At 46.7% G+C, this 25,388-nt stretch overlaps 1 protein-coding gene across 4 annotated transcripts in view; it reads left to right on the top strand.

Annotated features, from left to right (window-relative positions):
- CNPY1 (canopy FGF signaling regulator 1) overlaps positions 1–25,388 on the top strand; it is a 402,515-nt gene that overhangs the window by 140,728 nt on the left and 236,399 nt on the right. For all 4 annotated transcript variants that reach the window (XM_069211139.1, XM_069211142.1, XM_069211140.1 and 1 more), the window contains one exon: positions 8,271–8,367. In XM_069211139.1, the coding sequence (XP_069067240.1) occupies positions 8,271–8,367 (97 nt within the window). The remainder of the gene's footprint in view (positions 1–8,270; positions 8,368–25,388) is intronic.

The raw sequence follows: 25,388 nt of genomic DNA, 5'->3' as shown, positions 1-25,388 counted from the left end.
GCTCCCTTGACATTTCCTCTGGAACAGTCGGAGTTGGTGGAGCAGGAGATTGCGCATCTAGCGACGGGCTCGATTGTCCATATCAACTTACATCCATCGGTTTTCCTCAGCAATCTTTTCCTGGTGGAAAAGAGAGATTGCGGTCAGCGCCTGGTCATCAATATAAGGGAATTCAACGAGTAGCTCATTTACCGCCACTTCTAGATGGAGGGAATTCACCTTCTCTTTGACGTCCTGCAGGTAAACGTTTGGATGGTCCGCCTAGATCAGTAGAACGCTTACCTGAGAAGTCCCATCTTTACTCCTCACAGGTGCTTTTTACTGTTCCAGTGGGGATCGCAGATTTTTTAATTCATGTCCTGTAAGATAGAGACTTCACACACTATATTTTAGCCGTGTCTTCCTTTATTTCGTTATCCGGTAATTAAACAGCCCAACCATCCAAGACACGCTTCTTAAACACTGGTCCTCACAGGCACTCCCTCTCTGTCTGACTCTTCCACCGTTTAGAGCCAGCCACAAACACTAGACCTTCAAGTTCTCGAATAGGTCTAGAATACTACATACCCCCCTCTCTACAACACACACACACACACAAAAAAAACATAAAGAGTTAAGCATAGTTTCTCAAATAAACTGGGCTCTGCAATTTCCTGTTAGACCTCCTCGGATAGCTCCTTTCTCTCACCTCTTCTGGGTCACTTTCAACTTTGGACGAATCATCCTGCACAGCTCCACCCTTAAACTCAACAACCCTATTAAGATTCCACACACGATGATCATTGGTTTTGACAGCATTCTGGAACTAGAAGGTTGAGTGTTCGTGGCTGGCTCTAAACGGTGGAAGAGTCAGTTGGAGAGGGAGCGCCTGTGAGGAGCGTTGTTTAAGAAGCGTGTGATGGTTGGGCTGTTTAATTACCTAAATAATCAATAGTCTTAGTACCAAACTTGCACTTCTCCAATTTGACAGTTAGATTGTGATCACTCACCCTCTTTAACACCTGCCTGACCCTTGTACCATGTTCAACATGATCCTTCCCCTTCACTAGAAGAATATCCTATTCAACTTACTTAGCATTTCTTCCCTGACGTTGACAGGAACATCTCTAACCTTACTGCAAACTGAAGTTGAACCTGGAACTTCTTTGATGTTAAGTTGACAACCCTTTAAGTAGCCTAATTAATTTCTAAAAACTCTTGGAAACTCTTGAGACAAAGCCTGCTATAACACCGAATCAGTTTCAGAAGCTTTGTGTGACACGCAAGTGAATCAACTCACCCCCGTAAGCACACGGTTTGATGTCTGCTTTAAGAAGAGTAACACTGCCTTTAAGATGACGACTGTGGAAATCATTAGATTTGATCGTAATCTTTGCACCCGAATCAAACAGCACCTGAGTTCTTTCCCCCTCAACAAGGATAAAGTGCAGGGGGCCACTACCTTTACCTACTTGTAGCACAATCTGTCCACAATCTAAATCACCAGCGGCCAAACCCTCATCATCACCAGTATGAACATCATAAGCACTCTGTTTGGACTTTCTTAACCTGCTTGTTTCTTGCAGAACGTACAAGAGCTGGACACTTTTTGTCATTAGAAAAATGCCCCAATTTGTCACACCTAAAACATCTCCTCTCACTACCTGCTGAGGAAGAATGAATTTCCTTCTTCTTCGTACCAAGCACTTTCTTGTTACTATCTGAAACAGCGCAAACCACATTAGACGATTCTTTCTTAATTACATCCTCACGTTTAAGTGTATGCTCAATTCTTTTCGCAACCATCAACAAACACATCTTCGAGAGAGGGTTCATCCCTGAGACAAAACTCCTCACAGACTTTCTCAATGTTACAGCCCAGCTTAAACCGATCCCTAATTCGCTCATCAGTCAGAGAAGCAACTTTGCATGAAGAAGAAAGCCGTCTGAGATCTGTCACATAGTCCTCAATGGATTCACCTTCCCTTTGTAACCTTTTCCCAAAGTAGTACCGCTCTAAAATGGTGCTCACCTTGGGAAGATAGTGAATGTCTAATTTCCTTATGCAAATTTTATACTCATTGAGGTCTATTGCTTCACTGTCTGGAACATCAGGAAGATGGTCAAATATTTCTTGACCGTCTGACCCCAAACAGTGAAGCAATAAGGCAGTTCGTCGTTCAGCACTCAAAGAGGTCCCACATACTTTAGCATAACGTTCAAACACCTTTTTCCATTTTGCCCATTTGAAAGGAGGCTCACCCGAAGAAGAAAGAAAAAACGAAGGTGCTGTGACATTTTGCATTTTGCTACTTCTTCAACACACACACCGTTATAATGCCCTCTAGTATAACAGCAACACTAACAACAAATCCACGTTAACCCCTTATTACAAAGAATACATCAAACACATCAGCGACGTTCTAGGCCTGCAAATCTGTTGAACTACCAAAAGATGTGAGCAGTAACTAATCTGTGTTCTTATGAGATGCTGAGCACATTAGCGACACACACATATAAGTTCCAAAGCTGTGCGCATCAGTGATTCACCAAGTAAATGTTTATTGTATGAACAGTACTATTCAGCAGACCAGAGTCCCTATGCTGTGCACATCAGCGAAGCACACAGTATTATTCAGCTGTCCAGAGTCCTTATGCTGTGCACATCAGTGATGCACAAAGATGCGTTTAACTTAGATGAGCTGTACACATCAGTGATGTACACATATCCATTCGAAATCTTTGATGACAGAGAATGCCACTGAAAAAAATGTATGGACTTTACGCTGTGCGCATCAGCGATGCACAAAAATCAACGAAAACCAAAGTACCCAATGTAATAAGCTGTGCAGATATAGCCTCGTTGTCACAAACACGCTGTTGCCACAGCAGCGTACAAACTACTTGAAAGAAAATACGTGCGTCAGAGCAAGAGACCGTACGTCACCAATTACATGCTGTCAATTACCGCAGTAGGAGAATGATTCCGTTGCCATAGAAACGTATAAACAAATCCTGGAAATTGACGCATGCAGAAACGTCCATGCGTCACAACGGAAACGACGTCAGAACCTTCGTGACTCCCATGAAGATTTCCAAACAATAACAGGGGAGCTCCACGAGAAATAACCGTCACCGCTAACAGGAATGTTGTGAAGAAGCCAAAGTGAAGGAAAGAAATCCAGTACAGTACCTTGTTGACTTTAAACACGCACAGTTTGAAAATGCTACAGAGCAGTCATCACTTGCCCAGAACAGAATCGTCGAAAATTCACTGTCCAGGGATGTTGAGCTGTAGGATCTGATGTCCGCCCACTCGTCGTCAGTGTAACATAGAGACTTCACACACGATATTTTAGCAGTGTCTTCCTTTATTTTAATATCCGGTAATTAAACAGCTCAACCATCCAAGACACGCTTCTTAAACACCACTCCTCACAGGCACTCTCTCTCCGACTGACTCTTCCACGAACACTTGACCTTCTAGTTCTAGAATAGTTCTAGAATACTACATGTCACCCCCTTTTGGGCCATCTTCCATGGTGCTTCACCAAGATGCTAAAACCAGTGTTTGAAACACCTAAGAGCCTGGGATGTGCATCTTATCTTCTATCTAGACAATTTGCTCCTCATGAACCAATGTCCAGTGCATCTGACTCAACATCTGTAGTGGACTATCCACCTGCTGGAATATCTTGGATTTATGATAAAAAAGAAGATGTCTTCTCTTTACTCAACCCGGTCGCTGCAATTCTAGGGTTTCATGGTGGACTTGGTTCAGGCTACCCTGAGTCTCCCATCACGCAAACTGACCAAGATATGTCACGAGCTGGGACAGACTCTGTCCAAATCATGGATTTGTTGCGTCATCTAGCACGAATCATTGGTCTTCTTTCATCCTCCATGCAAGCCATTCTTCCAGGGCCACTCCATTATCGGGAGGTGCAACGCCTCAAGATTTCCCATCTGCAACAGGGCCTTACCTATTCCCAATACATTCCCCTCTCAGTAGAAGCGAGAGAGGAATAGCAATGGTAGATAGCACATACGGAGGCTTGGAAAAGCGGAGTTATTTTTGGTTCCCAACCCAGTCTAGTGATAGCCGGATGCCAGCGGCTCGGGTTGGGGAGCATGCTGCAGAGAATATTCCACAGGCATAAAGTGGTCATCCGCGGAACAGGCTCTACACATAAATTGTCTGGAACTCACTGGGACTCATGGCAGGGTCCTTTGCGTTGAAATGCTGGACCAAAGGGAAAGTGTAGTGCTATGTCCTCCTCAAGATGGACAATGTGGTGGCTGTTTGCTATGTCAACCACATAGGTGGGGAATCCTTATCGGACTTGGCTCGGACATTCTGGGACTATTTTCTGGCCAATTGGATCTCTGTCAACAGAACACCTCCTGGAGGAAACTAATCAGGTGGCGGATTGGCAAACCTGTCACTGGAGGGATACCAGTTTCTGTAAACATCATCCAGGAGTTTTTTGTCACATCCAGGACTGTTGGAGTCCTTTCTCAATAGACCTGTTTGCCTCTCGGCTGGACTATCAACTGGGCAGGTATTGCAGTTGGTGTTAGAATCTGGATGAGACTGTCCAGTGATGCATTTCTCCTGGATTGGGGCAAGGAGTTGGGGCACGCCTTTCCACCATTTGCAATGATAATAAGTGTCTCCATGCAGGTACGGAGACAGTAGGTGGATCTGGTGGTAATTACCCCAATTTGGAGATCTCAAGTTTGGTTTCCAGATCTGTTGGAACTTTCTTGGGATTTTCCAATCCCTTTAACCCTATTTCCGGCTCTTCTTCCGGATCCTCGGGCAGCACCCATCACCTAGTCCTGAAAGGCTCCCTGCCACTCTTGGCGTGGCAAATTACTGGGAACGTTGAAAAGTCCTCGGAATTTCACAAGATGCTGGTGCTTTACACGCCAAAGCTTGGTAAGATAACATGAATAAAAGATACCGTTCCGCCTGATCTCGATGGTTGGGTTGGTGTCTCCAATGCCAAGTGGATCTTGTGGTGGCAGATGTCCACATCCTAAAATTCTTGGCAGCTGTAGCTTCTGATGATATGGCATACAGGTCGATGAATATATTCCGTTTGGCCATTTCCGCAGCACACCTTCCAGTTGATGGTCGTTCAGTGGGGGACCATCCCTTGGTCTGCAAACTGTTGCAGGGAATACGGTTGTCAATTCTGCCAGAGCCCATATATTCCACCTTGTGGGATGTGAATAAGGTTTTCAGTCTGTTTAAGTCGTGGCCCTCCTATAGATATTTATTGAGAAACAGTTGTCTTCTAAGTTGGCCACCTCGTTATGTCTCATTTCTTGCCAAAGAGAACCCTGGATATAAGAGGTAGGGTATTCATCCCTGTTGGACCTGGCCCTTTTTGCAGTGTCATCCCCAAACGTTTTGCCTCCTTCCTCCTATTTTTTTTATGACCAGTTTTGTGGGGTTTTAGGACTCTGGGCACTTAACTACTGCTAACCAGTGCTAAAGTGCATATGCTCTCTGTATAAGTTGTATTGGTGATTGGTTTCTCCATGATTGGCATATTTGATTTACTACTAAGACCCTAGTAAAGTGCATTAGAGGTGCCCAGGGCCTGTAAATCAAATGCTACTAGTTGGCCTGCTGCGCTGTACAATTAGCCCTGTAAACATGGCTCAGACCTGCCACTGAAATGTCTATGTGTGCAGTTTTAAACTGCCAATTCGACCTGGCAAGTGTACCCACTTGCCAGGCCTAAACCTTCCCTTTTTATACATTTAAGGCACCCCTAAGGCAGGCTCTAGGTAGCCCCATGGGCAGGGTGCAGTGTATGTTAAAGGTGTACTGATGTGTTTTACATGTCCTGACAGTGAAATACTGCCAAATTTGTTTTCACTTTTGCAAGGCCTATCTCTCTCATAGGTTAACATGGGGTCTGCCTTTAAATAACTTTAAAGCGTAGTTTCCCTTTGGGAGCAGATAGAAATTTGGAGATTGGTGTCTCTGAACTCACAATTTTAAAATACATCTTTTGGTAAAGTTGGTTTTTGAATTGTCAGTTTGAAAATTCCACTTTTAGAAAGCAGGCATTTTCTTGCTTAAACCATTCTGTGACTCTGCCTGTTTGTGAATTCCCTGTCTGGGTTAGTTTGACAGTTGGGCTATATGTTAAACCCCTCTAGACAGTGAGACAAAGGGAGCTGGGGTGTAGCCTGCATATCCCGAAGAGCCATCTGAGCTAGAGTAGAGGGAGGAGTGGTCAGTTACACCTGAATGGGCCGTGCTTGCCCTCACACAATGCAGTCTCCAACCCCCTGGTGTGTGTCTGGGGGCTGGCCTGGGCAAGGCAGGAGCCCGGTAAACAACAGAGACTTTCCTTTGAAGTTTGCCTACTTCAAAGGCAGAAAGGGGTATAAGTAGTGGACCCAAAACCCTGGATTTTTGGATTACTTCTGGAATCAAGAGGAACCTCTGCCAGGGAGAAGAGCTGAAGAGCTGGATGAGGAGTACTGCCCCTTTGCCTGTGACTGTGCTTTGCTGGGTTGGCCTGCAGTTGCTGCTTCTGTCTGAAAAAGGACAAAGACTGGATTTTGTTGTGCATTCCTGCTTGAGAAGAATCTCCAAGGACTTGAACTGAGCTTGCCTCCTTTGAAGTCTCAGGGCCATCAAAGACTTCCTCTGCCAGAACCTGGACTGTTTGCTGAGACTCCTGCCCTGCCAAGTGGTGCCCCATCCAGTCCGTGGGCCTTTGAAAGGTGAAGTTGGCAGAACAAGGACTGAAATTCACACACAGAACACCGTATGGAACGTTTTTGACGTACCACCTTCAACGCGGCTAAAATTGACACTTCACCTGCATCGCGGCTGGAGAAACAACGCAACATCTGGTTGCGGCTGCTGATAATGACGCAAGCCCCACATATAGCTATTTTCCAACACCTTGGGCCAGATTTCTCACGCATCGTCACTGAGCGTCAAAGTCATTGTGAACCTGCCTGGATCCGAGGTGCCCTCTCTGGAAATCAACGCATCAATCTCTTGCGGGGGAGAAAAATTATACATCGCCGACCTGACCGGAGAAGAAAACGACACACGGCCTCACTTGCAAGTAAGTAATTTTCATCCTCCAGGTGAACGGCAGTTGTTGATTGCTCTTACCAACCTCACAATGCAGTTTCTTCCCCTACTTTTGCCAGATGGGTCAGATGAGCAATGCAAGAGGCTGGTATCGATGTCTCTCGATTTGTAGCCTATTCGGTGAGGGATGCCATGGCATCTAAGGCCTTTTCTTTGGATGCTAGACTGGAAGATACCCTAAATTCAGCAAATTGTTTTTCTGACTCCACATTCAAAAGGTTTTATTTGAAATCCATTTCCAATCTGGAAACCTAGTGGTGGATAATCCTCACTTCCAGGTCGTGACCTAGAATGAAAAATGTCCAAGTTATCCTAACGGAAAGTTTCAATTCTTTTAAGGACACAGAGGTGAGGATTAGCCTACCCTTTGTTCTCTCATATAGTTCTCATGCCCACCCGATGGCACAAAAGGTTTGTTTTTGCAGTGTTCTCATTGGATGAATATGCTTACTTGACAATATGTTTATGACATGTGACAAATGTTTGGGAGTTCCTAGTATAGTGATCTTCTGTGAATTCTCATTTCATGAACCCATTGGTTTATGCTTGCAATTCTTTTCTTAGGGACAGATTCCAGGAAACCAGAGTGACCTCAAGGAAGGTGGCTCTGTTCTCCTGGTGGCTATTATTAAACGCTGTACTGCTCTGATTGGATGAGCTTTTTTCCCAGGTTCTCATGGGAAATGTAGTTGTTGAACTTTGTAATGTTCAGACTGCTGGAATTAAAAGTGAAGGAAGGAAGTATAAGGCTAATCCTCGCCTTTGTGTCCTTAATAGAACTGAAAGTTTCTGTTATGATAGCTAGGACCTTTTTCATTATATTTCATACTTATACTTGCCATTAGGTGTTGATAACGAGTGCTTGTTGTTTCCCACCTAATTGGCATGCATTTTATTGAACTTATAGGTATGAAAACTTAAGCAGAACCATCAGGATTAGAACTTTAATGCTTCACGTTACTCACCGATCTTGAGGGCAAATGCGTTAGTCCACCTATTCCTCTTACTGACACTTTGTTGATCAAAAAGAATACAAAATATACTGCCACAAATAAAATAGTGACCGGATTGAGAAGGAATTGTATTTTTCATTTCAAAGTATAATGCTCTGTTTACGAAAACCGTTGACTTATACAGTGTGCTTTTTTATCTCTAGATGTCCAACATGAAGTTTCTGTTTCGATTTGGAATGCTTCTGTTGATGTCAAATATTCGAGTGGAAGGCAAACGGGATCATGTATTATACTGTGGAGGTCAGAAACAACTTTTTTGTTTGCTTTGGAAAGCTCTGCTATGTACATACGTGAATTTCTAATATGTATATAGGATTTGGACGTAAAGCTTTTGGTGTAATATGTATATTTGTAAGTGGTGCAGATTTGCACTGTTGAACGCTTAAAGGTGGGTGGGTATACTGGATCACTGTGGTCTGCTCATAAAAAAAAATAAGAGTTTAGAATGTCTGGATACATCTGCTTTGGGGATTTTGTTATGCTCACAATATCACTTCTACAGTATTTACAAAAACCTTTCACTTGCACTGTCCTCTGCATACTTGTTGCCAGGGCTTTGATTCGTCACCAGTGCCAGATATTCTCTTGAAGGATACATGTGGGCTAGGTGAATCCTGCAAGACTGGTTGCGCACCATTGAGCAAAAACAGAAGGACTAGTTAGCTAAGAGAGGCAACTGTGAAGGAAATCATGTAATGTAAAAAGTCAGGTCATGCAAATGAGACCTGAGGATCTAACATATACCTCATAAGGTTATATCCTGATTAATATCATTTAACCCTGACTCCACTAAATCAATATATTGTTTAACTGTGACATATTTTTAGGTTCACCAGCCAGTCTTCTGGTACAAAGCAGTTATGGGCATAAGAGGTCCCCATCTATTCTAGCAATGCAATCCACCTCCAGAATGTCTTCTGATGTGGGGACACTCCTCTAGATCAGTTAGTACTATGCCAGTGGTGTATCAGCGTTCAGTAGTTGTTGGACCCCGGTGGATTCAAGGTGAGTGGAGCAGAATTCACCGGGGACAGAGTGGAGGGGGGAGGGGTTATTCCGATCTACTGAATTATAATTTGCCCTGTACTCTGCACCCATATTTCGAGGTTGTAGGAACATCGGCTATGATTTTACGAGTGGCTGGTAAAATTGCATTGTGAACTGGTTGCAGTGCAGCCCGGTCCTTGGCACATGGCCCCCACTCAACCCTCCACCATTGTAATGGGGGAGCATGTCATGTTGTCCCCTGATAGGCAACATCCTCCCTTTCCCTTGTCTGTCATCTTTCATTCCTTCTGCCCGCCCTCCTCCCACAAACGCACACTGGCTGCCTGCTGCTGCTCTCTCATTTACCAAGTGTTCAAAGCAGGTGGTACTTGTGTACTTTAAACCCCATGGAATTGGTAATTACATGTGGAATTCTGATCAGTAAATCCAGGTCTGCACAGTTATTCCCCATTCAACACTTTTGGATCATAATAGAAAGAAATGTGTGGAGATATCTTCCACGGTTCTTAATTGTGGGAGGTCTCTCCACCCATTTATTCTCCTAACTCTCCATCAGGCCCTAAGTGGCATTACACTTGTCATCCATCATGGCTTTATGTGCACATAGAAACCCAGAAAAATGTTGAGCCATTTAACTTCATCCTCCTCTATGCAATACCAAGGGTAGGCATTGACTCCTTAGCCAGTGCCAGGCATGAAGTGCTTTGCTGTACATGTTTTCTGCTCAGTCTTTTCTGTATACCTGGCTGAGCGCACCTTTTTCCAGTTCTTTTGCTGTCATTTTTGTTTGCTAGGGAAAAATGAATATCAGGCTTGGTGTACAAAATGACAAGTTCTAAATCGTGGGTGCAAATTACACACAGCTTTCTGTGACCATTCTTTGGCAATGCGACTTACAGGCAAATAGGTCACATCACAAAATGTCCAGTCACAGGGTTTCTGAATGACATGCCTACTGAATATTAATTTGTCAGGTCTCCATCTACGACCCCCTGATACTGGCTAAGAATGCACTATTGGTGGCCTGCAAAATGCAGCAGACTACCATCCTTTCGTTCGTACTCCCAATCATAAAACTTTGTTTAAAAAATAAAAAAAAGTCCGTGTTCCATAAAGGAATAAGTGATGCTTACAAAAAATAAAAATGTTTTTTCCAAAGTCATCTGGGGCCAGCGTGAAGAAGCAGTCCCTGACCCACTGCCTACTCCCCCCGAGGACGCCTGACAATTCCCAAAGGTAACGTTCTCCAATAGAGACGGTTTCCCTTTTGTGAATCAGTTACAACCCCTTTGAGGTGTCTGTAACTGCTCAATGCTTTGCAGTCATGTTTGTGATCATAAATCATTGATTCATCTCAAATAGAAGAGGCATGCCACGTTTATGTCCTCTCAATTGCGATTTGAATTGAGTCGGAAAACCCCTTCAGCGATTCAAAAATGGATTTCTAAATCACAAAACAGGTTGAGCACATGTTAAAAATCTATTTTTCTGTCACATGACCTTTGAATTTGCGAATTCCAGTGGTTGCAGGTAGCTCACCTGAACACCAGCTTCTGTTACTTTTCTACAATGCCAAATAGAAAAACGGTTCCGAAGATTTCGCTGCTTTACAAGACATACAAGGTGACGATTATGGATTACGCAGAGTTGCAGCAAACAGTCTCACATTTTAAGGGCTACTCTTAGGGTAGATATTATGAAATGTGCCCAACATCCATAGTGTCCATAAATATACCGTGGGAATCCTTGTCTCACTATAGCTGCAGTACTGGCCCATGGCACGACATTCACATTTCTTGGGCAGTCATACCACGATGGGCAACAATTACATCTATAAATTCAAAGCCTAAAGACAAGCGACTGAACCTCGTAACAGATGGCATTACAACGCACTGGAAAGGACAATCTCCTGAGATCCAGCAGTCACTAGATGCTTCAAACAACATATTGCTATAAATCATCCTTAAGGTATTGTGTGGTTTCAGGCACGGATTTACATAAGTCTCAAAATCCCCTGACAAATTCTTAAGTGAAACTAGCTCTTGGAGAGATAACACGGTGTCTTCCATTACACAGATAACAGAAGGGGTTTTAGTACCAGGTTGAGCTTGATGTTCACACACCACACGCGTATCAGAACAGATGCACGGCAGCAATCAAAGTAACTGAAGCGTTTACGGTCCCCCGATCTTTCGCTACTCCCCCCAAATGTTAGACAAGGAGCGTTTCTTTTATTTTTTAAAACGTTAAGTTCCCTCGAAACTAGGAAAACAGTACACTAAAGCCCTTTGCACGTGGCTTTAAATAATTATAATTCGGCGACAATCGGGAAAACAAACCCTGCTTTAATTCAGGCGGGACTATATTTATTTACCCATGTGATTGGATTGCCTCTTTGTACTCATACCTTTGGGCTTTCGTAATTTCATTACAAATGGAGGAGAAAAGAATAGGATAGAACACAGTATACCATTAGAGTTTCCTAAGAATCCAAGTTTTTTGGGGGAAATTATTTAATGTTACCTTTTGTTTGCTCGTTACTCTCTGTTGCTTCCCAGGTTAGTGCTCATTTCTTTATTCCACTATTTTAAATGGAGCATATTCACCTCCAGGGACTCCTGTCCTGGAAAAAGATAACTGTTAGCAATTAATGGTGAGTTTTAATCCGTACAGCATAACACTATCTGCTCAAACAATTATCCCCTCCACACAATACCGCATATTAGCAAACTCTTTTGAAGTAGAATTTATATAAGTTTATCTGTGTGTTTGTTCCTAGTATGTTGCTATGTGAGCGTACAGTTTGTGGATTTGGGGCATAAATAGTTGGGATTTTAGTCCATAAATGAATGCACGGATGCGTTGCGTTTTAAAGAATGTGAGGCCAGAAATAGAGACTTCTAGCTGCAGATTTCTCACCTTTTGGATATTACCCAGGCTTCAAACTGGATCTGGAAACTTTTCAGTAGCATCTCTGTGCATCAATAGATGGCACCATGCTGCTGCACACTGATGTCATTCCGCTCTAGGAGTGAAGTGCGCTTACTGTATTGGTGCACTCCTGCACTAATGCCAGTTCCTTTCTTTCCGCACCACTGTGGATCCAGAGCTACCTCTTGTCTATTTGACACCCTTACCTCCATTAAAAAAATGTTTTACAGTGTGCAACGGATATTTCACTTCCCAAAACATCAGGCTTTAACCCCTGTAAGGACTATCGTGAGCACATGTCTGTTACAGATCCTCATTGGATTTTCCAGTGGTGTCTAGGGTGAACTACAATTGTAAGGCCTACATTGACTGCCTGTCAATGAACCTAGAGCTATATAAGACTGTGATGTGAAACTTTACATTGCCAAGCACCAGAATACTCAGAAATAAGGACTGATCCAAGGTGAAAGTTCAGTCCCAGTCCCGTTTGAGATCCAGAAGTCACAGGAGTTGTTACAGAGATTGGTCTTTGTCTGATCAGTCTTCTAAGCGGGACTCTGCACCTTCCCTCTGCTTTTATTCCCCTGAGAAGGCGCAGGGGCAACACCATACACCTATATGTAGCTCACCCCTTCCTCACCACTAAGTCAACCACCAAGTGGCACAGTGCCATCCCTGGTATCCATGGGTTTTTATTTCAGCACATCTCTCCTGAAAGCTTGGTGGTGCAGACACCTGCAAGTAAGACTGACCCCAATACATTCCCTTCTAGTCCCCCAATCAGGAGTCAAAACGGGTGGAGTGGTATGAGGAACAAGTCTTCTTGTTCACAAGCCTGACGCTTTGATAAGTGAATGCTAGCTCCCTGCTGTGGTGCTATTCCCATGCCCTTTGGGATTCAGTGGCCCTGGTGCTCAGGGCTCCCTAAAGAACTTTAGCCCATCCTTGGCCAGGTCCTATACGATGGTTGTGATGCTCAAAGTTCACAGTTCACTGTGGCTCCGTCACCTCAGATCCATCAAGCGTGCCATTGGCACAGTGCCATGCTTGGCTTCGGTCCACCTGTTTTTCAGGCAGTGTTCAGTGTCCTTCATGGGCACGTATGTTTGAAGGGACTTGCCTGTTTGGGACAAGGCAAACTGTTTTCTGCTCTTATCTGCCCCACCTCCCAAACAGCATAAACCTTATTGCTACTTTTATGGCTTCTGTAGAGGTGCCTCATGTGAGAAAGTAGCCTCTTTCTAGCCTTGTTACCCCCACTTTTGGCCTGTTTGTGAGTGTATGTCAGGGTGTTTTCACTGTCTCACTGGGATCCTGCTAGCCAGGGCCCAGTGCTCATAGTGAAAACCCTATGTTTTCAGTATGTTTGTTATGTGTCACTGGGACCCTGCTAGTCAGGACCCCAGTGCTCATAAGTTTGTGGCCTATATGTATGTGTTACCTGTGTAGTGACTAACTGTCTCACTGAGGCTCTGCTAATCAGAACCTCAGTGGTTATGCTCTCTCATTTCTTTCCAAATTGTCACGAACAGGCTAGTGACCATTTTTACCAATTTACATTGGCTTACTGGAACACCCTTATAATTCCCTAGTATATGGTACTGAGGTACCCAGGGTATTGGGGTTCCAGGAGATCCCTATGGGCTGCAGCATTTCTTTTGCCACCCATAGGGAGCTCTGACAATTCTTACACAGGCCTGCCACTGCAGCCTGAGTGAAATAACGTCCACGTTATTTCACAGCCATTTTACACTGCACTTAAGTAACTTATAAGTCACCTATATGTCTAACCTTTACCTGGTAAAGGTTAGGTGCAAAGTTACTTAGTGTGAGGGCACCCTGGCACTAGCCAAGGTGCCCCCACATTGTTCAGAGCCAATTCCCTGAACTTTGTGAGTGCAGGGACACCATTACACGCGTGCACTACATATAGGTCACTACCTATATGTAGCTTCACAATGGTAACTCCGAATATGGCCATGTAACATGTCTATGATCATGGAATTGCCCCCTCTATGCCATCCTGGCATAGTTGGCACAATCCCATGATCTGTAGCACAGACCCTGGTACTGCCAAACTGCCCTTCCTGGGGTTTCACTGCAGCTGCTGCTGCTGCCAACCCCTCAGACAGGCATCTGCCCTCCTGGGGTCCAGCCAGGCCTGGCCCAGGATGGCAGAACAAAGAACTTCCTCTGAGAGAGGGTGTGACACCCTCTCCCTTTGGAAAATGGTGTGAAGGCAGGGGAGGAGTAGCCTCCCCCAGCCTCTGGAAATGCTTTGTTGGGCACAGAGGTGCCCAATTCTGCATAAGCCAGTCTACACCGGTTCAGGGGACCCCTTAGCCCTGCTCTGACGCGAAACTGGACAAAGGAAAGGGGAGTGACCACTCCCCTGACCTGCACCTCCCCTGGGAGGTGTCCAGAGCTCCTCCAGTGTGCTCCAGACCTCTGCCATCTTGGAAACAGAGGTGCTGCTGGCACACTGGACTGCTCTGAGTGGCCAGTGCCACCAGGTGACGTCAGAGACTCCTTCTGATAGGCTCCTTCAGGTGTTAGTAGCCTATCCTCTCTCCTAAGTAGCCAAACCCTCTTTTCTGGCTATTTAGGGTCTCTGTCTCTGGGGAAACTTTAGATAACGAATGCACGAGCTCAGCCGAGTTCCTCTGCATCTCTCTTTTCACCTTCTGATAAGGAATCGACTGCTGACCGCGCTGGAAGCCTGCAAACCTGCAACATAGTAGCAAAGACGACTACTGCAACTCTGTAACGCTGATCCTGCCGCCTTCTCGACTGTTTTCCTGCTTGTGCATGCTGTGGGGGTAGTCTGCCTCCTCTCTGCACCAGAAGCTCCGAAGAAATCTCCTGTGGGTCGACGGAATCTTCCCCCTGCAACCGCAGGCACCAAAAAGCTGCATTACCGGTCCCTTGGGTCTCCTCTCAGCACGACGAGCGAGGTCCCTCGAATCCAGCGACTCTGTCCAAGTGACCCCCACAGTCCAGTGACTCTTCAGTCCAAGTTTGGTGGAGGTAAGTCCTTTCCTCACCTCGCTGGGCTGCATTGCTGGGAACCGCGACTTTTGCAGCTACTCCGGCCCCTGTGCACTTCCGGCGGAAATCCTTTGTGCACATCCAAGCCTGGGTCCACGGCACTCTAACCTGCATTGCACGACTTTCTAAGTTGGTCTCCGGCGACGTGGGACTCCTTTGTGCAACTCCGGCGAGCACCGTTTCACGCATCCTCGTAGTGCCTGTTTCTGGCACTTCTCCGGGTGCTACCGGCTTCAGAGAGGGCTCCTTGTCTTGCTCGACGTCCCCTCTCTCTGCTGGTCCAATTTGCGACCTCCTGGGCCTCAGCAGCGTCCAAAAACGCTAACCGCACGATTTGCAGCTAGCAAGGCTTGTTGGCGTTCTTTCGGCGGGAAAACACTTCTGCACGACTCTCCACAGCGAGAGGGATCCGTCCACCAAAGGGGAAGTCTCTAGCCCTTTTCGTTCCTGCAGAAACCTCAGCTTCTTCTGGCCAGTAGAAGCTTCTTTGCACCCGCAGCTGGCATTTCCTGGGCATTTGCCCATCTCCGACTTGCTTGTGACTTTTGGACTTGGTCCCCTTGTTCCACAGGTACCCTAGATTGGAAATCCACAGTTGTTGCATTGCTGGTTTGTGTCTTTCCTGCATTATTCCTCTAACACGACTTCTTTGTCCTTAGGGGAACTTTAGTGCACTTTGCACTCACTTTTCAGGGTCTTGGGGAGGGTTATTTTTCTAACCCTTACTATTTTCTAATAGTCCCAGCGACCCTCTACAAGGTCACATAGGTTTGGGGTCCATTCGTGGTTCGCATTCCACTTTTGGAGTATATGGTTTGTGTTGCCCCTATCCCTATGTTTCCCCATTGCATCCTATTGTAACTATACATTGTTTGCACTGTTTTCTGAGACTATACTGCATATTTTTGCTATTGTGTATATATATCTTGTGTATATTTCCTATCCTCTCACTGAGGGTACACTCTAAGATACTTTGGCATATTGTCATAAAAATAAAGTACCTTTATTTTTAGTATAACTGTGTATTGTGTTTTCTTATGATATTGTGCATATGACACTAGGTGGTACTGTAGTAGCTTCACACGTCTCCTAGTTCAGCCTAAGCTGCTCTGCTAAGCTACCATTATCTATCAGCCTAAGCTGCTAGACACCCTATACACTAATAAGGGATAACTGGGCCTGGTGCAAGGTGCAAGTACCCCTTGGTACTCACTACAAGCCAGTCCAGCCTCCTACATTGGTTGTGCAGCGGTGGGATAAGTGCTTTGAGACTACTTACCACTCTTGTCATTGTACTTTTCATAAGAGAAAAATATACAAAACAAGGTCAGTGTATATACACATAGCCAAAAAGTTTTGCATTTCCTCTTTTCACTCTTTTCTAAGTGCTGAAAAGTACTTCTAACTTTCTAAAAAGTTCTAAAAAGTTTTTAAAGTTTTTTTCTCTGTCTTTCTAAAAGCTCTGACAAACTTTTTATCTTTTACTATCACTTTAACTCTCTCTAAAAATGTCTGGCACAGGCCAAAATGTTGATCTGTCCAAACTTGCATATGATCACCTTAGCTGGAAAGGAGCAAGGAATCTCTGCATAGAGAGAGGTTTGAGTGTAGGGAAGAATCCTTCCTTAGAACTGTTAATTAACATGCTTAGAGTACAGGATAAGGCCATAAGTGCCCAATCTGTTGAAAAAGTAGCTAATGGTTCTCAATCTGATCCAGGGACTCCCCCAGGAAAAGATTCAAGAAAAAAACTTCCTAGCCTGCCCATTACTAGACAGTCTAGCATAGTTGGTAATGATGATGAGCCACACCATATAAATAGTGTTGTCTCACATCATAGCAAAAGCATTTATTCTCACCATACTGGTAGTGATGTTTCTGTTAGCCAAGCTGTTAGGGTGGCTTCTGTAAGGGACAGGTCTCCTTCTGTCCATTCTCACCATACTTCTGTTTCAAGGCATGTCCCTCCCACCCACCCTGATGACAGATTGTTAGAAAGGGAGCTCAATAGATTGAGAGTGGAACAAACCAGACTGAAGCTCAAGAAGCAACAGCTGGATTTGGATAGACAGACTTTAGAAGTAGAGAAGGAGAGACAGAAACTGGGTTTAGAAACCCATGGTGGCAGCAGCAGTATTCCCCATAGTCATCCTGTAAAAGAGCATGATTCCAGGAATCTGCACAAGATAGTTCCCCCTTACAAGGAGGAGGATGACATTAACAAGTGGTTTGCTGCACTTGAGAGGGCCTGTGTTGTACAGGATGTCCCTCAAAGGCAGTGGGCTGCTATCCTATGGCTATCATTTAGTGGAAAAGGTAGGGATAGGCTCCTTACTGTGAAAGAAAATGATGCTAATAATTTCCAAGTTCTTAAGAATGCACTCCTGGATGGTTATGGCTTAACCACTGAACAATACAGGATAAAGTTCAGAGAGACCAAAAAGGAGTCTTCACAAGACTGGGTTGATTTCATTGACCATTCAGTGAAGGCCTTGGAGGGGATGTTACATGGCAGTAAAGTTACTGATTATGAAAGCCTGTATAACACAATCCTGAGAGAGCATATACTTAATAATTGTGTGTCTGATTTGTTGCACCAGTACCTGGTAGACTCTGATCTGACCTCTCCCCAAGAATTGGGAAAGAAGGCAGACAAATGGGTCAGAACAAGGGTGAACAGAAAAGTTCATACAGGGGGTGACAAAGATGGCAATAAGAAGAAAGATGGTGAAAAATCTCAAGATAAGCATGGGGATAAGGGTAAAACCAAAGATCCAACTTCAAATCTTAAACACTCTTCAGAGGGTGGGGATAAAACTAATTCTTCCTCTTCTTCTCAACCTGCACAGATTAAAAAGCCTTGGTGCTTTGTGTGTAAAAACAGAGGCCATAGGCCAGGGGATAAGTCCTGTCCAGGTAAACCCCCTGAGCCTACCACCACTAATACATCAAGCTCTAGTGCCCCTAGCAGTAGTGGTACTAGTGGTGGGACTGCTGGCAACAGTCAAGTTAAGGGTGTAGTTGGGTTCACTTTTGGGTCCATAGTAGAAACTGGGGTAGTCACTCCCAAGACAGTTTCTGTCACACCTAGTGGCATTGGCCTTGCCACACTGGCTGCTTGTCCCCTTACAATGGATAAGTACAGGCAGACAGTTTCAATAAATGGTGTTGAGGCCTTGGCCTACAGGGACACAGGTGCCAGTATCACTTTGGTGACTGAAAACCTAGTGCACCCTGATCAACACATCATTGGACAACAGTATAAGATTATTGATGTCCATAACTCCACTAAGTTTCTTCCCTTAGCTATAATTCAGTTTAGTTGGGGTGGAGTTACTGGCCCTAAGCAGGTGGTGGTATCACCTAGCTTACCTGTAGACTGTCTCTTAGGTAATGACCTAGAGGCCTCAGGTTGGGCTGATGTAGAGTTTTATGCCCATGCAGCCATGCTGGGCATCCCTGAGGAATTGTTCCCTCTCATTTCTACTGAAATGAAAAAGCAAAGGAGAGAAGGCCTGAAAACTCAGGATCCCTCTCCATCAACAGGTAAAAAGGGTATCACAGTATCCCCTAACCACCCTACCATTCAGGATACCATTCCTGTGGTGGGAGAAACCTCTCCTGGGGTGGCACCTGTTCCAAGGGAAACATCAGCTGGCAAAGCTGTACTCCCTGAGGTAGAAGTACCTCTCTGTGGGATAACTAACATTGGTGAGAAAAAGAGCACCATTTTAGTTAACATGGAGCATCCCTCCAACCTTCCCAGAGAAACTTTAGTGCAGAAACCCTGCACTGCCTCACAACACTTAGGACAGCATCCCTGCCCTAGTGTGGAGCTCATAGGAAAGCATCCCTGCCCTGCTCCAACTCAAGAGAAACAGCATCCCTGTTCTCTCTTCCAGCCATATGGACAAAGTTTTTGCCCAGCCATGGCTTTTCTGAGACAGCATCCCTGTCTGGCATTTCCATCACTACAAATAGGTTCAGTGGATAATTCCCACTGCTCTAAACTAAAACATATTGATAGAAACTCTGAAAATACATCTTCACATTGTTGCTTAGCTAAAAAACTTCAAACAGGGTGGTTTACATCCCCACAGGGAAGTAACCATATAGTGGATGATAAAGGGAGTAACCAGTCTATTGCAGAGCTACTCTCTACTTATCACCACTTAGACAATAAAGTCTCAACTGGCCAAGGTTAGCCTTATTGTCCTTCGTTTGGGGGGGGGGGGGGGGGTTGTGTGAGAAAGTAGCCTCTTTCTAGCCTTGTTACCCCCACTTTTGGCCTGTTTGTGAGTGTATGTCAGGGTGTTTTCACTGTCTCACTGGGATCCTGCTAGCCAGGGCCCAGTGCTCATAGTGAAAACCCTATGTTTTCAGTATGTTTGTTATGTGTCACTGGGACCCTGCTAGTCAGGACCCCAGTGCTCATAAGTTTGTGGCCTATATGTATGTGTTACCTGTGTAGTGACTAACTGTCTCACTGAGGCTGTGCTAATCAGAACCTCAGTGGTTATGCTCTCTCATTTCTTTCCAAATTGTCACTAACAGGCTAGTGACCATTTTTACCAATTTACATTGGCTTACTGGAACACCCTTATAATTCCCTAGTATATGGTACTGAGGTACCCAGGGTATTGGGGTTCCAGGAGATCCCTATGGGCTGCAGCATTTCTTTTGCCACCCATAGGGAGCTCTGACAATTCTTACACAGGCCTGCCACTGCAGCCTGAGTGAAATAACGTCCACGTTATTTCACAGCCATTTTACACTGCACTTAAGTAACTTATAAGTCACCTATATGTCTAACCTTTACCTGGTAAAGGTTAGGTGCAAAGTTACTTAGTGTGAGGGCACCCTGGCACTAGCCAAGGTGCCCCCACATTGTTCAGAGCCAATTCCCTGAACTTTGTGAGTGCGGGGACACCATTACACGCGTGCACTACATATAGGTCACTACCTATATGTAGCTTCACAATGGTAACTCCGAATATGGCCATGTAACATGTCTATGATCATGGAATTGCCCCCTCTATGCCATCCTGGCATAGTTGGCACAATCCCATGATCCCAGTGGTCTGTAGCACAGACCCTGGTACTGCCAAACTGCCCTTCCTGGGGTTTCACTGCAGCTGCTGCTGCTGCCAACCCCTCAGACAGGCATCTGCCCTCCTGGGGTCCAGCCAGGCCTGGCCCAGGATGGCAGAACAAAGAACTTCCTCTGAGAGAGGGTGTGACACCCTCTCCCTTTGGAAAATGGTGTGAAGGCAGGGGAGGAGTAGCCTCCCCCAGCCTCTGGAAATGCTTTGTTAGGCACAGAGGTGCCCAATTCTGCATAAGCCAGTCTACACCGGTTCAGGGGACCCCTTAGCCCTGCTCTGGCGCGAAACTGGACAAAGGAAAGGGGAGTGACCACTCCCCTGACCTGCACCTCCCCTGGGAGGTGTCCAGAGCTCCTCCAGTGTGCTCCAGACCTCTGCCATCTTGGAAACAGAGGTGCTGCTGGCACACTGGACTGCTCTGAGTGGCCAGTGCCACCAGGTGACGTCAGAGACTCCTTCTGATAGGCTCCTTCAGGTGTTAGTAGCCTATCCTCTCTCCTAAGTAGCCAAACCCTCTTTTCTGGCTATTTAGGGTCTCTGTCTCTGGGGAAACTTTAGATAACGAATGCACGAGCTCAGCCGAGTTCCTCTGCATCTCTCTCTTCACCTTCTGATAAGGAATCGACTGCTGACCGCGCTGGAAGCCTGCAAACCTGCAACATAGTAGCAAAGACGACTACTGCAACTCTGTAACGCTGATCCTGCCGCCTTCTCGACTGTTTTCCTGCTTGTGCATGCTGTGGGGGTAGTCTGCCTCCTCTCTGCACCAGAAGCTCCGAAGAAATCTCCCGTGGGTCGACGGAATCTTCCCCCTGCAACCGCAGGCACCAAAAAGCTGCATTACAGGTCCCTTGGGTCTCCTCTCAGCACAACGAGCGAGGTCCCTCGAATCCAGCGACTCTGTCCAAGTGACCCCCACAGTCCAGTGACTCTTCAGTCCAAGTTTGGTGGAGGTAAGTCCTTGCCTCACCTCGCTGGGCTGCATTGCTGGGAACCGCGACTTTTGCAGCTACTCCGGCCCCTGTGCACTTCCGGCGGAAATCCTTTGTGCACAGCCAAGCCTGGGTCCACGGCACTCTAACCTGCATTGCACTACTTTCTAAGTTGGTCTCCGGCGACGTGGGACTCCTTTGTGCAACTCCGGCGAGCACCGTTTCACGCATCCTCGTAGTGCCTGTTTCTGGCACTTCTCCGGGTGCTACCGGCTTCAGAGAGGGCTCATTGTCTTGCTCGACGTCCCCTCTCTCTGCTGGTCCAATTTGCGACCTCCTGGTCCCTCCTGGGCCTCAGCAGCGTCCAAAAACGCTAACCGCACGATTTGCAGCTAGCAAGGCTTGTTGGCGTTCTTTCGGCGGGAAAACACTTCTGCACGACTCTCCACAGCGAGAGGGATCCGTCCACCAAAGGGGAAGTCTCTAGCCCTTTTCGTTCCTGCAGAAACCTCAGCTTCTTCTGGCCAGTAGAAGCTTCTTTGCACCTGCAGCTGGCATTTCCTGGGCATTTGCCCATCTCCGACTTGCTTGTGACTTTTGGACTTGGTCCCCTTGTTCCACAGGTACCCTAGATTGGAAATCCACAGTTGTTGCATTGCTGGTTTGTGTCTTTCCTGCATTATTCCTCTAAAACGACTTCTTTGTCCTTAGGGGAACTTTAGTGCACTTTGCACTCACTTTTCAGGGTCTTGGGGAGGGTTATTTTTCTAACTCTCACTATTTTCTAATAGTCCCAGCGACCCTCTACAAGGTCACATAGGTTTGGGGTCCATTTGTGGTTCGCATTCCACTTTTGGAGTATATGGTTTGTGTTGCCCCTATCCCTATGTTTCCCCATTGCATCCTATTGTAACTATACATTGTTTGCACTGTTTTCTGAGACTATACTGCATATTTTTGCTATTGTGTATATATATCTTGTGTATATTTCCTATCCTCTCACTGAGGGTACACTCTAAGATACTTTGGCATATTGTCATAAAAATAAAGTACCTTTATTTTTAGTATAACTGTGTATTGTGTTTTCTTATGATATTGTGCATATGACACTAGGTGGTACTGTAGTAGCTTCACACGTCTCCTAGTTCAGCCTAAGCTGCTCTGCTAAGCTACCATTATCTATCAGCCTAAGCTGCTAGACACCCTATACACTAATAAGGGATAACTGGGCCTGGTGCAAGGTGCAAGTACCCCTTGGTACTCACTACAAGCCAGTCCAGCCTCCTACACCTCATACCACCAGCCAGTCCAAATTCCACAAGGCACTAGCAATTACCCATTTGAGATGGTGGTGCACATCGCCCGAGCAGTCAAGGTCAACGGGCTGCTCAATCCACCAAACTCTTTGCAGCCCCGCCTGCCCAGCCCCTTCAGTGTGCCCATAGCCATGTGATGGAAGACAGGATCCATCACTTCTTGCCAAGTAGCCAGGACATAACAATGAACAGTTAGGTCCTGCAAATTGTTTGGAAGAGCTATGCCATACTCTTCCTTTCCAGTCACCTGCAACTTCCACGGTCCCCAGAGCATATGACGCAAGACAGTCTCTCTGTTTTGCAGCAACAAGTTAAAGCCTTTTTGGCCAGAAGTGGGACAGGGTTGTTATAGCCTCTACTTCTGATGGATACAACTACCTGTGGATTCCTCACCTAATGAATACTCCCATGGCGCCAGCATTCGACGGAAATCTTCTTACTAGTCTCTGCACGTCGACGAGGACGTCACTCTAGCCCACGCGACGCCGTCTGACGTCATACAGGCAATAAGAGGTCCTCGATGACGTGCGGACGTCAGTTCCCTTTTTTCCGTGCATTCGAAACGGTTATCTTCGAGGGAGCAACTGTTACTTTTTTGGTTACAGTGTATTTTTGCTGCGTAGTCTTTCGCTGTGGTAATAATGTCGCAGAGAAAGTCTGGATTTAAGCCTTGTCGTGAGTGTGGAGGCAAGATGTCGGTGACGGATCCTCATTCCGATTGCCTTTGGTGTTTGAGCTCCGACCACGACGTCTCGACTTGTGATTCATGCCAGCACATGAATCCAAAGGCCCTCAAGGAACGTGAGGCGAAGCTGTTTATGGCTAAATCGAAGGAGAAGCATCACAAGAAGTCTTCTTCTCCAAGACATCGGCGTCATCGAGACTCCCGGCGCCGTAGAGAATCTCGGCGTCATTCGAAGGAGACTCGTTCCAGGTCTTCGGATCGGCGCCGAAGGACATGGGAGATCAGTCCCACGGTTACGCCGCATCCTTCGACGCCGTTGCCCTCTCCGGCGTCTCCGACTTCACCTGGACAGGCGTCGGTGATTGAGGTATTGGAGCCTCAGGTGTTTTCTCCGGCGCAGACGCCGAGGCCGGCGTCGGGGTCGCCTCCGAGACAGGCACCTCAGTATCCGGCTTTTCCCACCCCTGGAGCCGATAGTTCCGCATTCTTGAATGCGATGTATGCCATCTTCCAACAGATGGCTCCAGGGGGTGCTCCGGCTGGGCCTTTGGCCTTTTCTTTGGGTGATCCTGCGCCTCTTCGGCCGGCACCCTTTATGCCCTTTCTCCCTTTTGGGAACGTGGGCTCGGCGCCAGTGTCGGCGCCGGTGGCCGCTCCGGTGGCTTCAGAAGGATTGGCCCCGGGGATTTCCATCCCGTCGAAGTCGGGATTTCGGCCTGTGACTCCGGTGGGTCCATCTGCTTCAGCTGCTCTTTTGTCGGCGCCGAAGTTACCTGTGGCGCCGGACGCGGCGTCGGTGGCTTCTGAAGATCGGCGCCGATCTTCGACTTCGGCGGAGGCATTGTCGACTCCGCGTATTGAACAGCGACTTCATTCCAGGAGACGTGCTCTCCGTGTATTAGAAGAGCAGGAGTACCAACGAGCCCTGGAGGAAGGAGAGCTAGAGGACTCGGGTGATGGGCTGCGTGGACTGGAGTCGGCCAGTGGGCTGGACACTTCCCCTGAGTGGGATCTTTCGTCCCCGGGGGAATATACTGAGGAGGCTGCTTCCTTTCATGCAGTGGTACGGAAGGCAGCTAGTTTTTTGGACCTGCCTTTGCCGGTGGTGGAGGCTAAACAAAACCTTTTAACAGAGGTGCTACATCCGGCCTCAGCTGCGGCGGAGCCTCTGTTGCCATTTAATGACGCTCTGCTGGATCCGGTGATAGAGGTGTGGAAGAGGCCGGCATCTTCCCCAGCAGTTCACAGAGCCGTGGCCAGGAGGTATCGGGCGGCTCCGACTGACCCTGGGTTTCTATCTAGGCACCCTACGCCGGAGAGCTTGGTGGTGCAGGCCTCCTGTTCATCCAAGTCAGCGCCTGGTTCTTTCCCGACGGTGCCTGGGGACAGAGGTTCAAAGAAGCTAGAAGCGCAGTCGAATAAATTTTTTTCGTCCTGCAGTCTGGCGTTAAAAGCCACCAATGCAACCTGTATCCTGGGGAGGTATATTCATGCTCTGATGGATGACATTTCCTCATCGTTTACAGAGCTTCCCCAGGGTCTATTGGATCTTGTCTCAAATGCCCAGGCTGCTGCGACCCAGATTATCCAGACGGGACTGTATACCACCGACTCGGTAGCCAGAGCAATGGGCACAACTGTGGTGGCAAGGAGACAGGCCTGGCTCCGTAACTCGGGCTTTTCTGCAGATGTACAGTCCACATTGTTGGATCTCCCGTTTGATGGGGACAAACTGTTTGGAGCCAAGGCTGATTCGGCCTTGGAACGTTTTAAGGAAAGCAGGGCCACGGCTAAGTCGTTAGGGCTCCAAGCTCCTTCTTCCACGGCCTCTTCCAGATTTTTCAGGAGGTTTCGTGGATTTGGGCGTGGCTCTTCCTCCTCTTCCTTTCGGGGAAGATATCAGCAACCTGCCTCTTCCCATCCCTATAGATCTTTCAGGGGGAGAGGTAGGGTCTGCACCAGAGGAGCCTCTCAGCAGCACTCTGCCTCTTCCTCATCCTCTGGCGGGGTGCAGCAGGGGAAGCAGCCTTAGGCTTCCACCATTTCCCACTCACTCCTCTCCTGTAGGGGGAAGATTACAGCATTTTCTCACCAAATGGAAGACTGTTACAACGGACACTTGGGTTCTCAGTATTGTGGGAAAAGGCTACACCCTTCCCTTTCGGGAGTTCCCGCCCCTCATCCCGCCCCGCCCTTCTTATTGTTCAGAAGAACACCTCCTGTTGCTAGAACAGGA

This window comes from Pleurodeles waltl, chromosome 10 (genome assembly GCF_031143425.1).
Source record: "Pleurodeles waltl isolate 20211129_DDA chromosome 10, aPleWal1.hap1.20221129, whole genome shotgun sequence".
Lineage (NCBI taxonomy): Eukaryota > Metazoa > Chordata > Amphibia > Caudata > Salamandridae > Pleurodeles > Pleurodeles waltl.
Note: the sequence above shows the minus strand (reverse complement) of the source record. Positions and strands in the feature narration are given on the sequence as shown.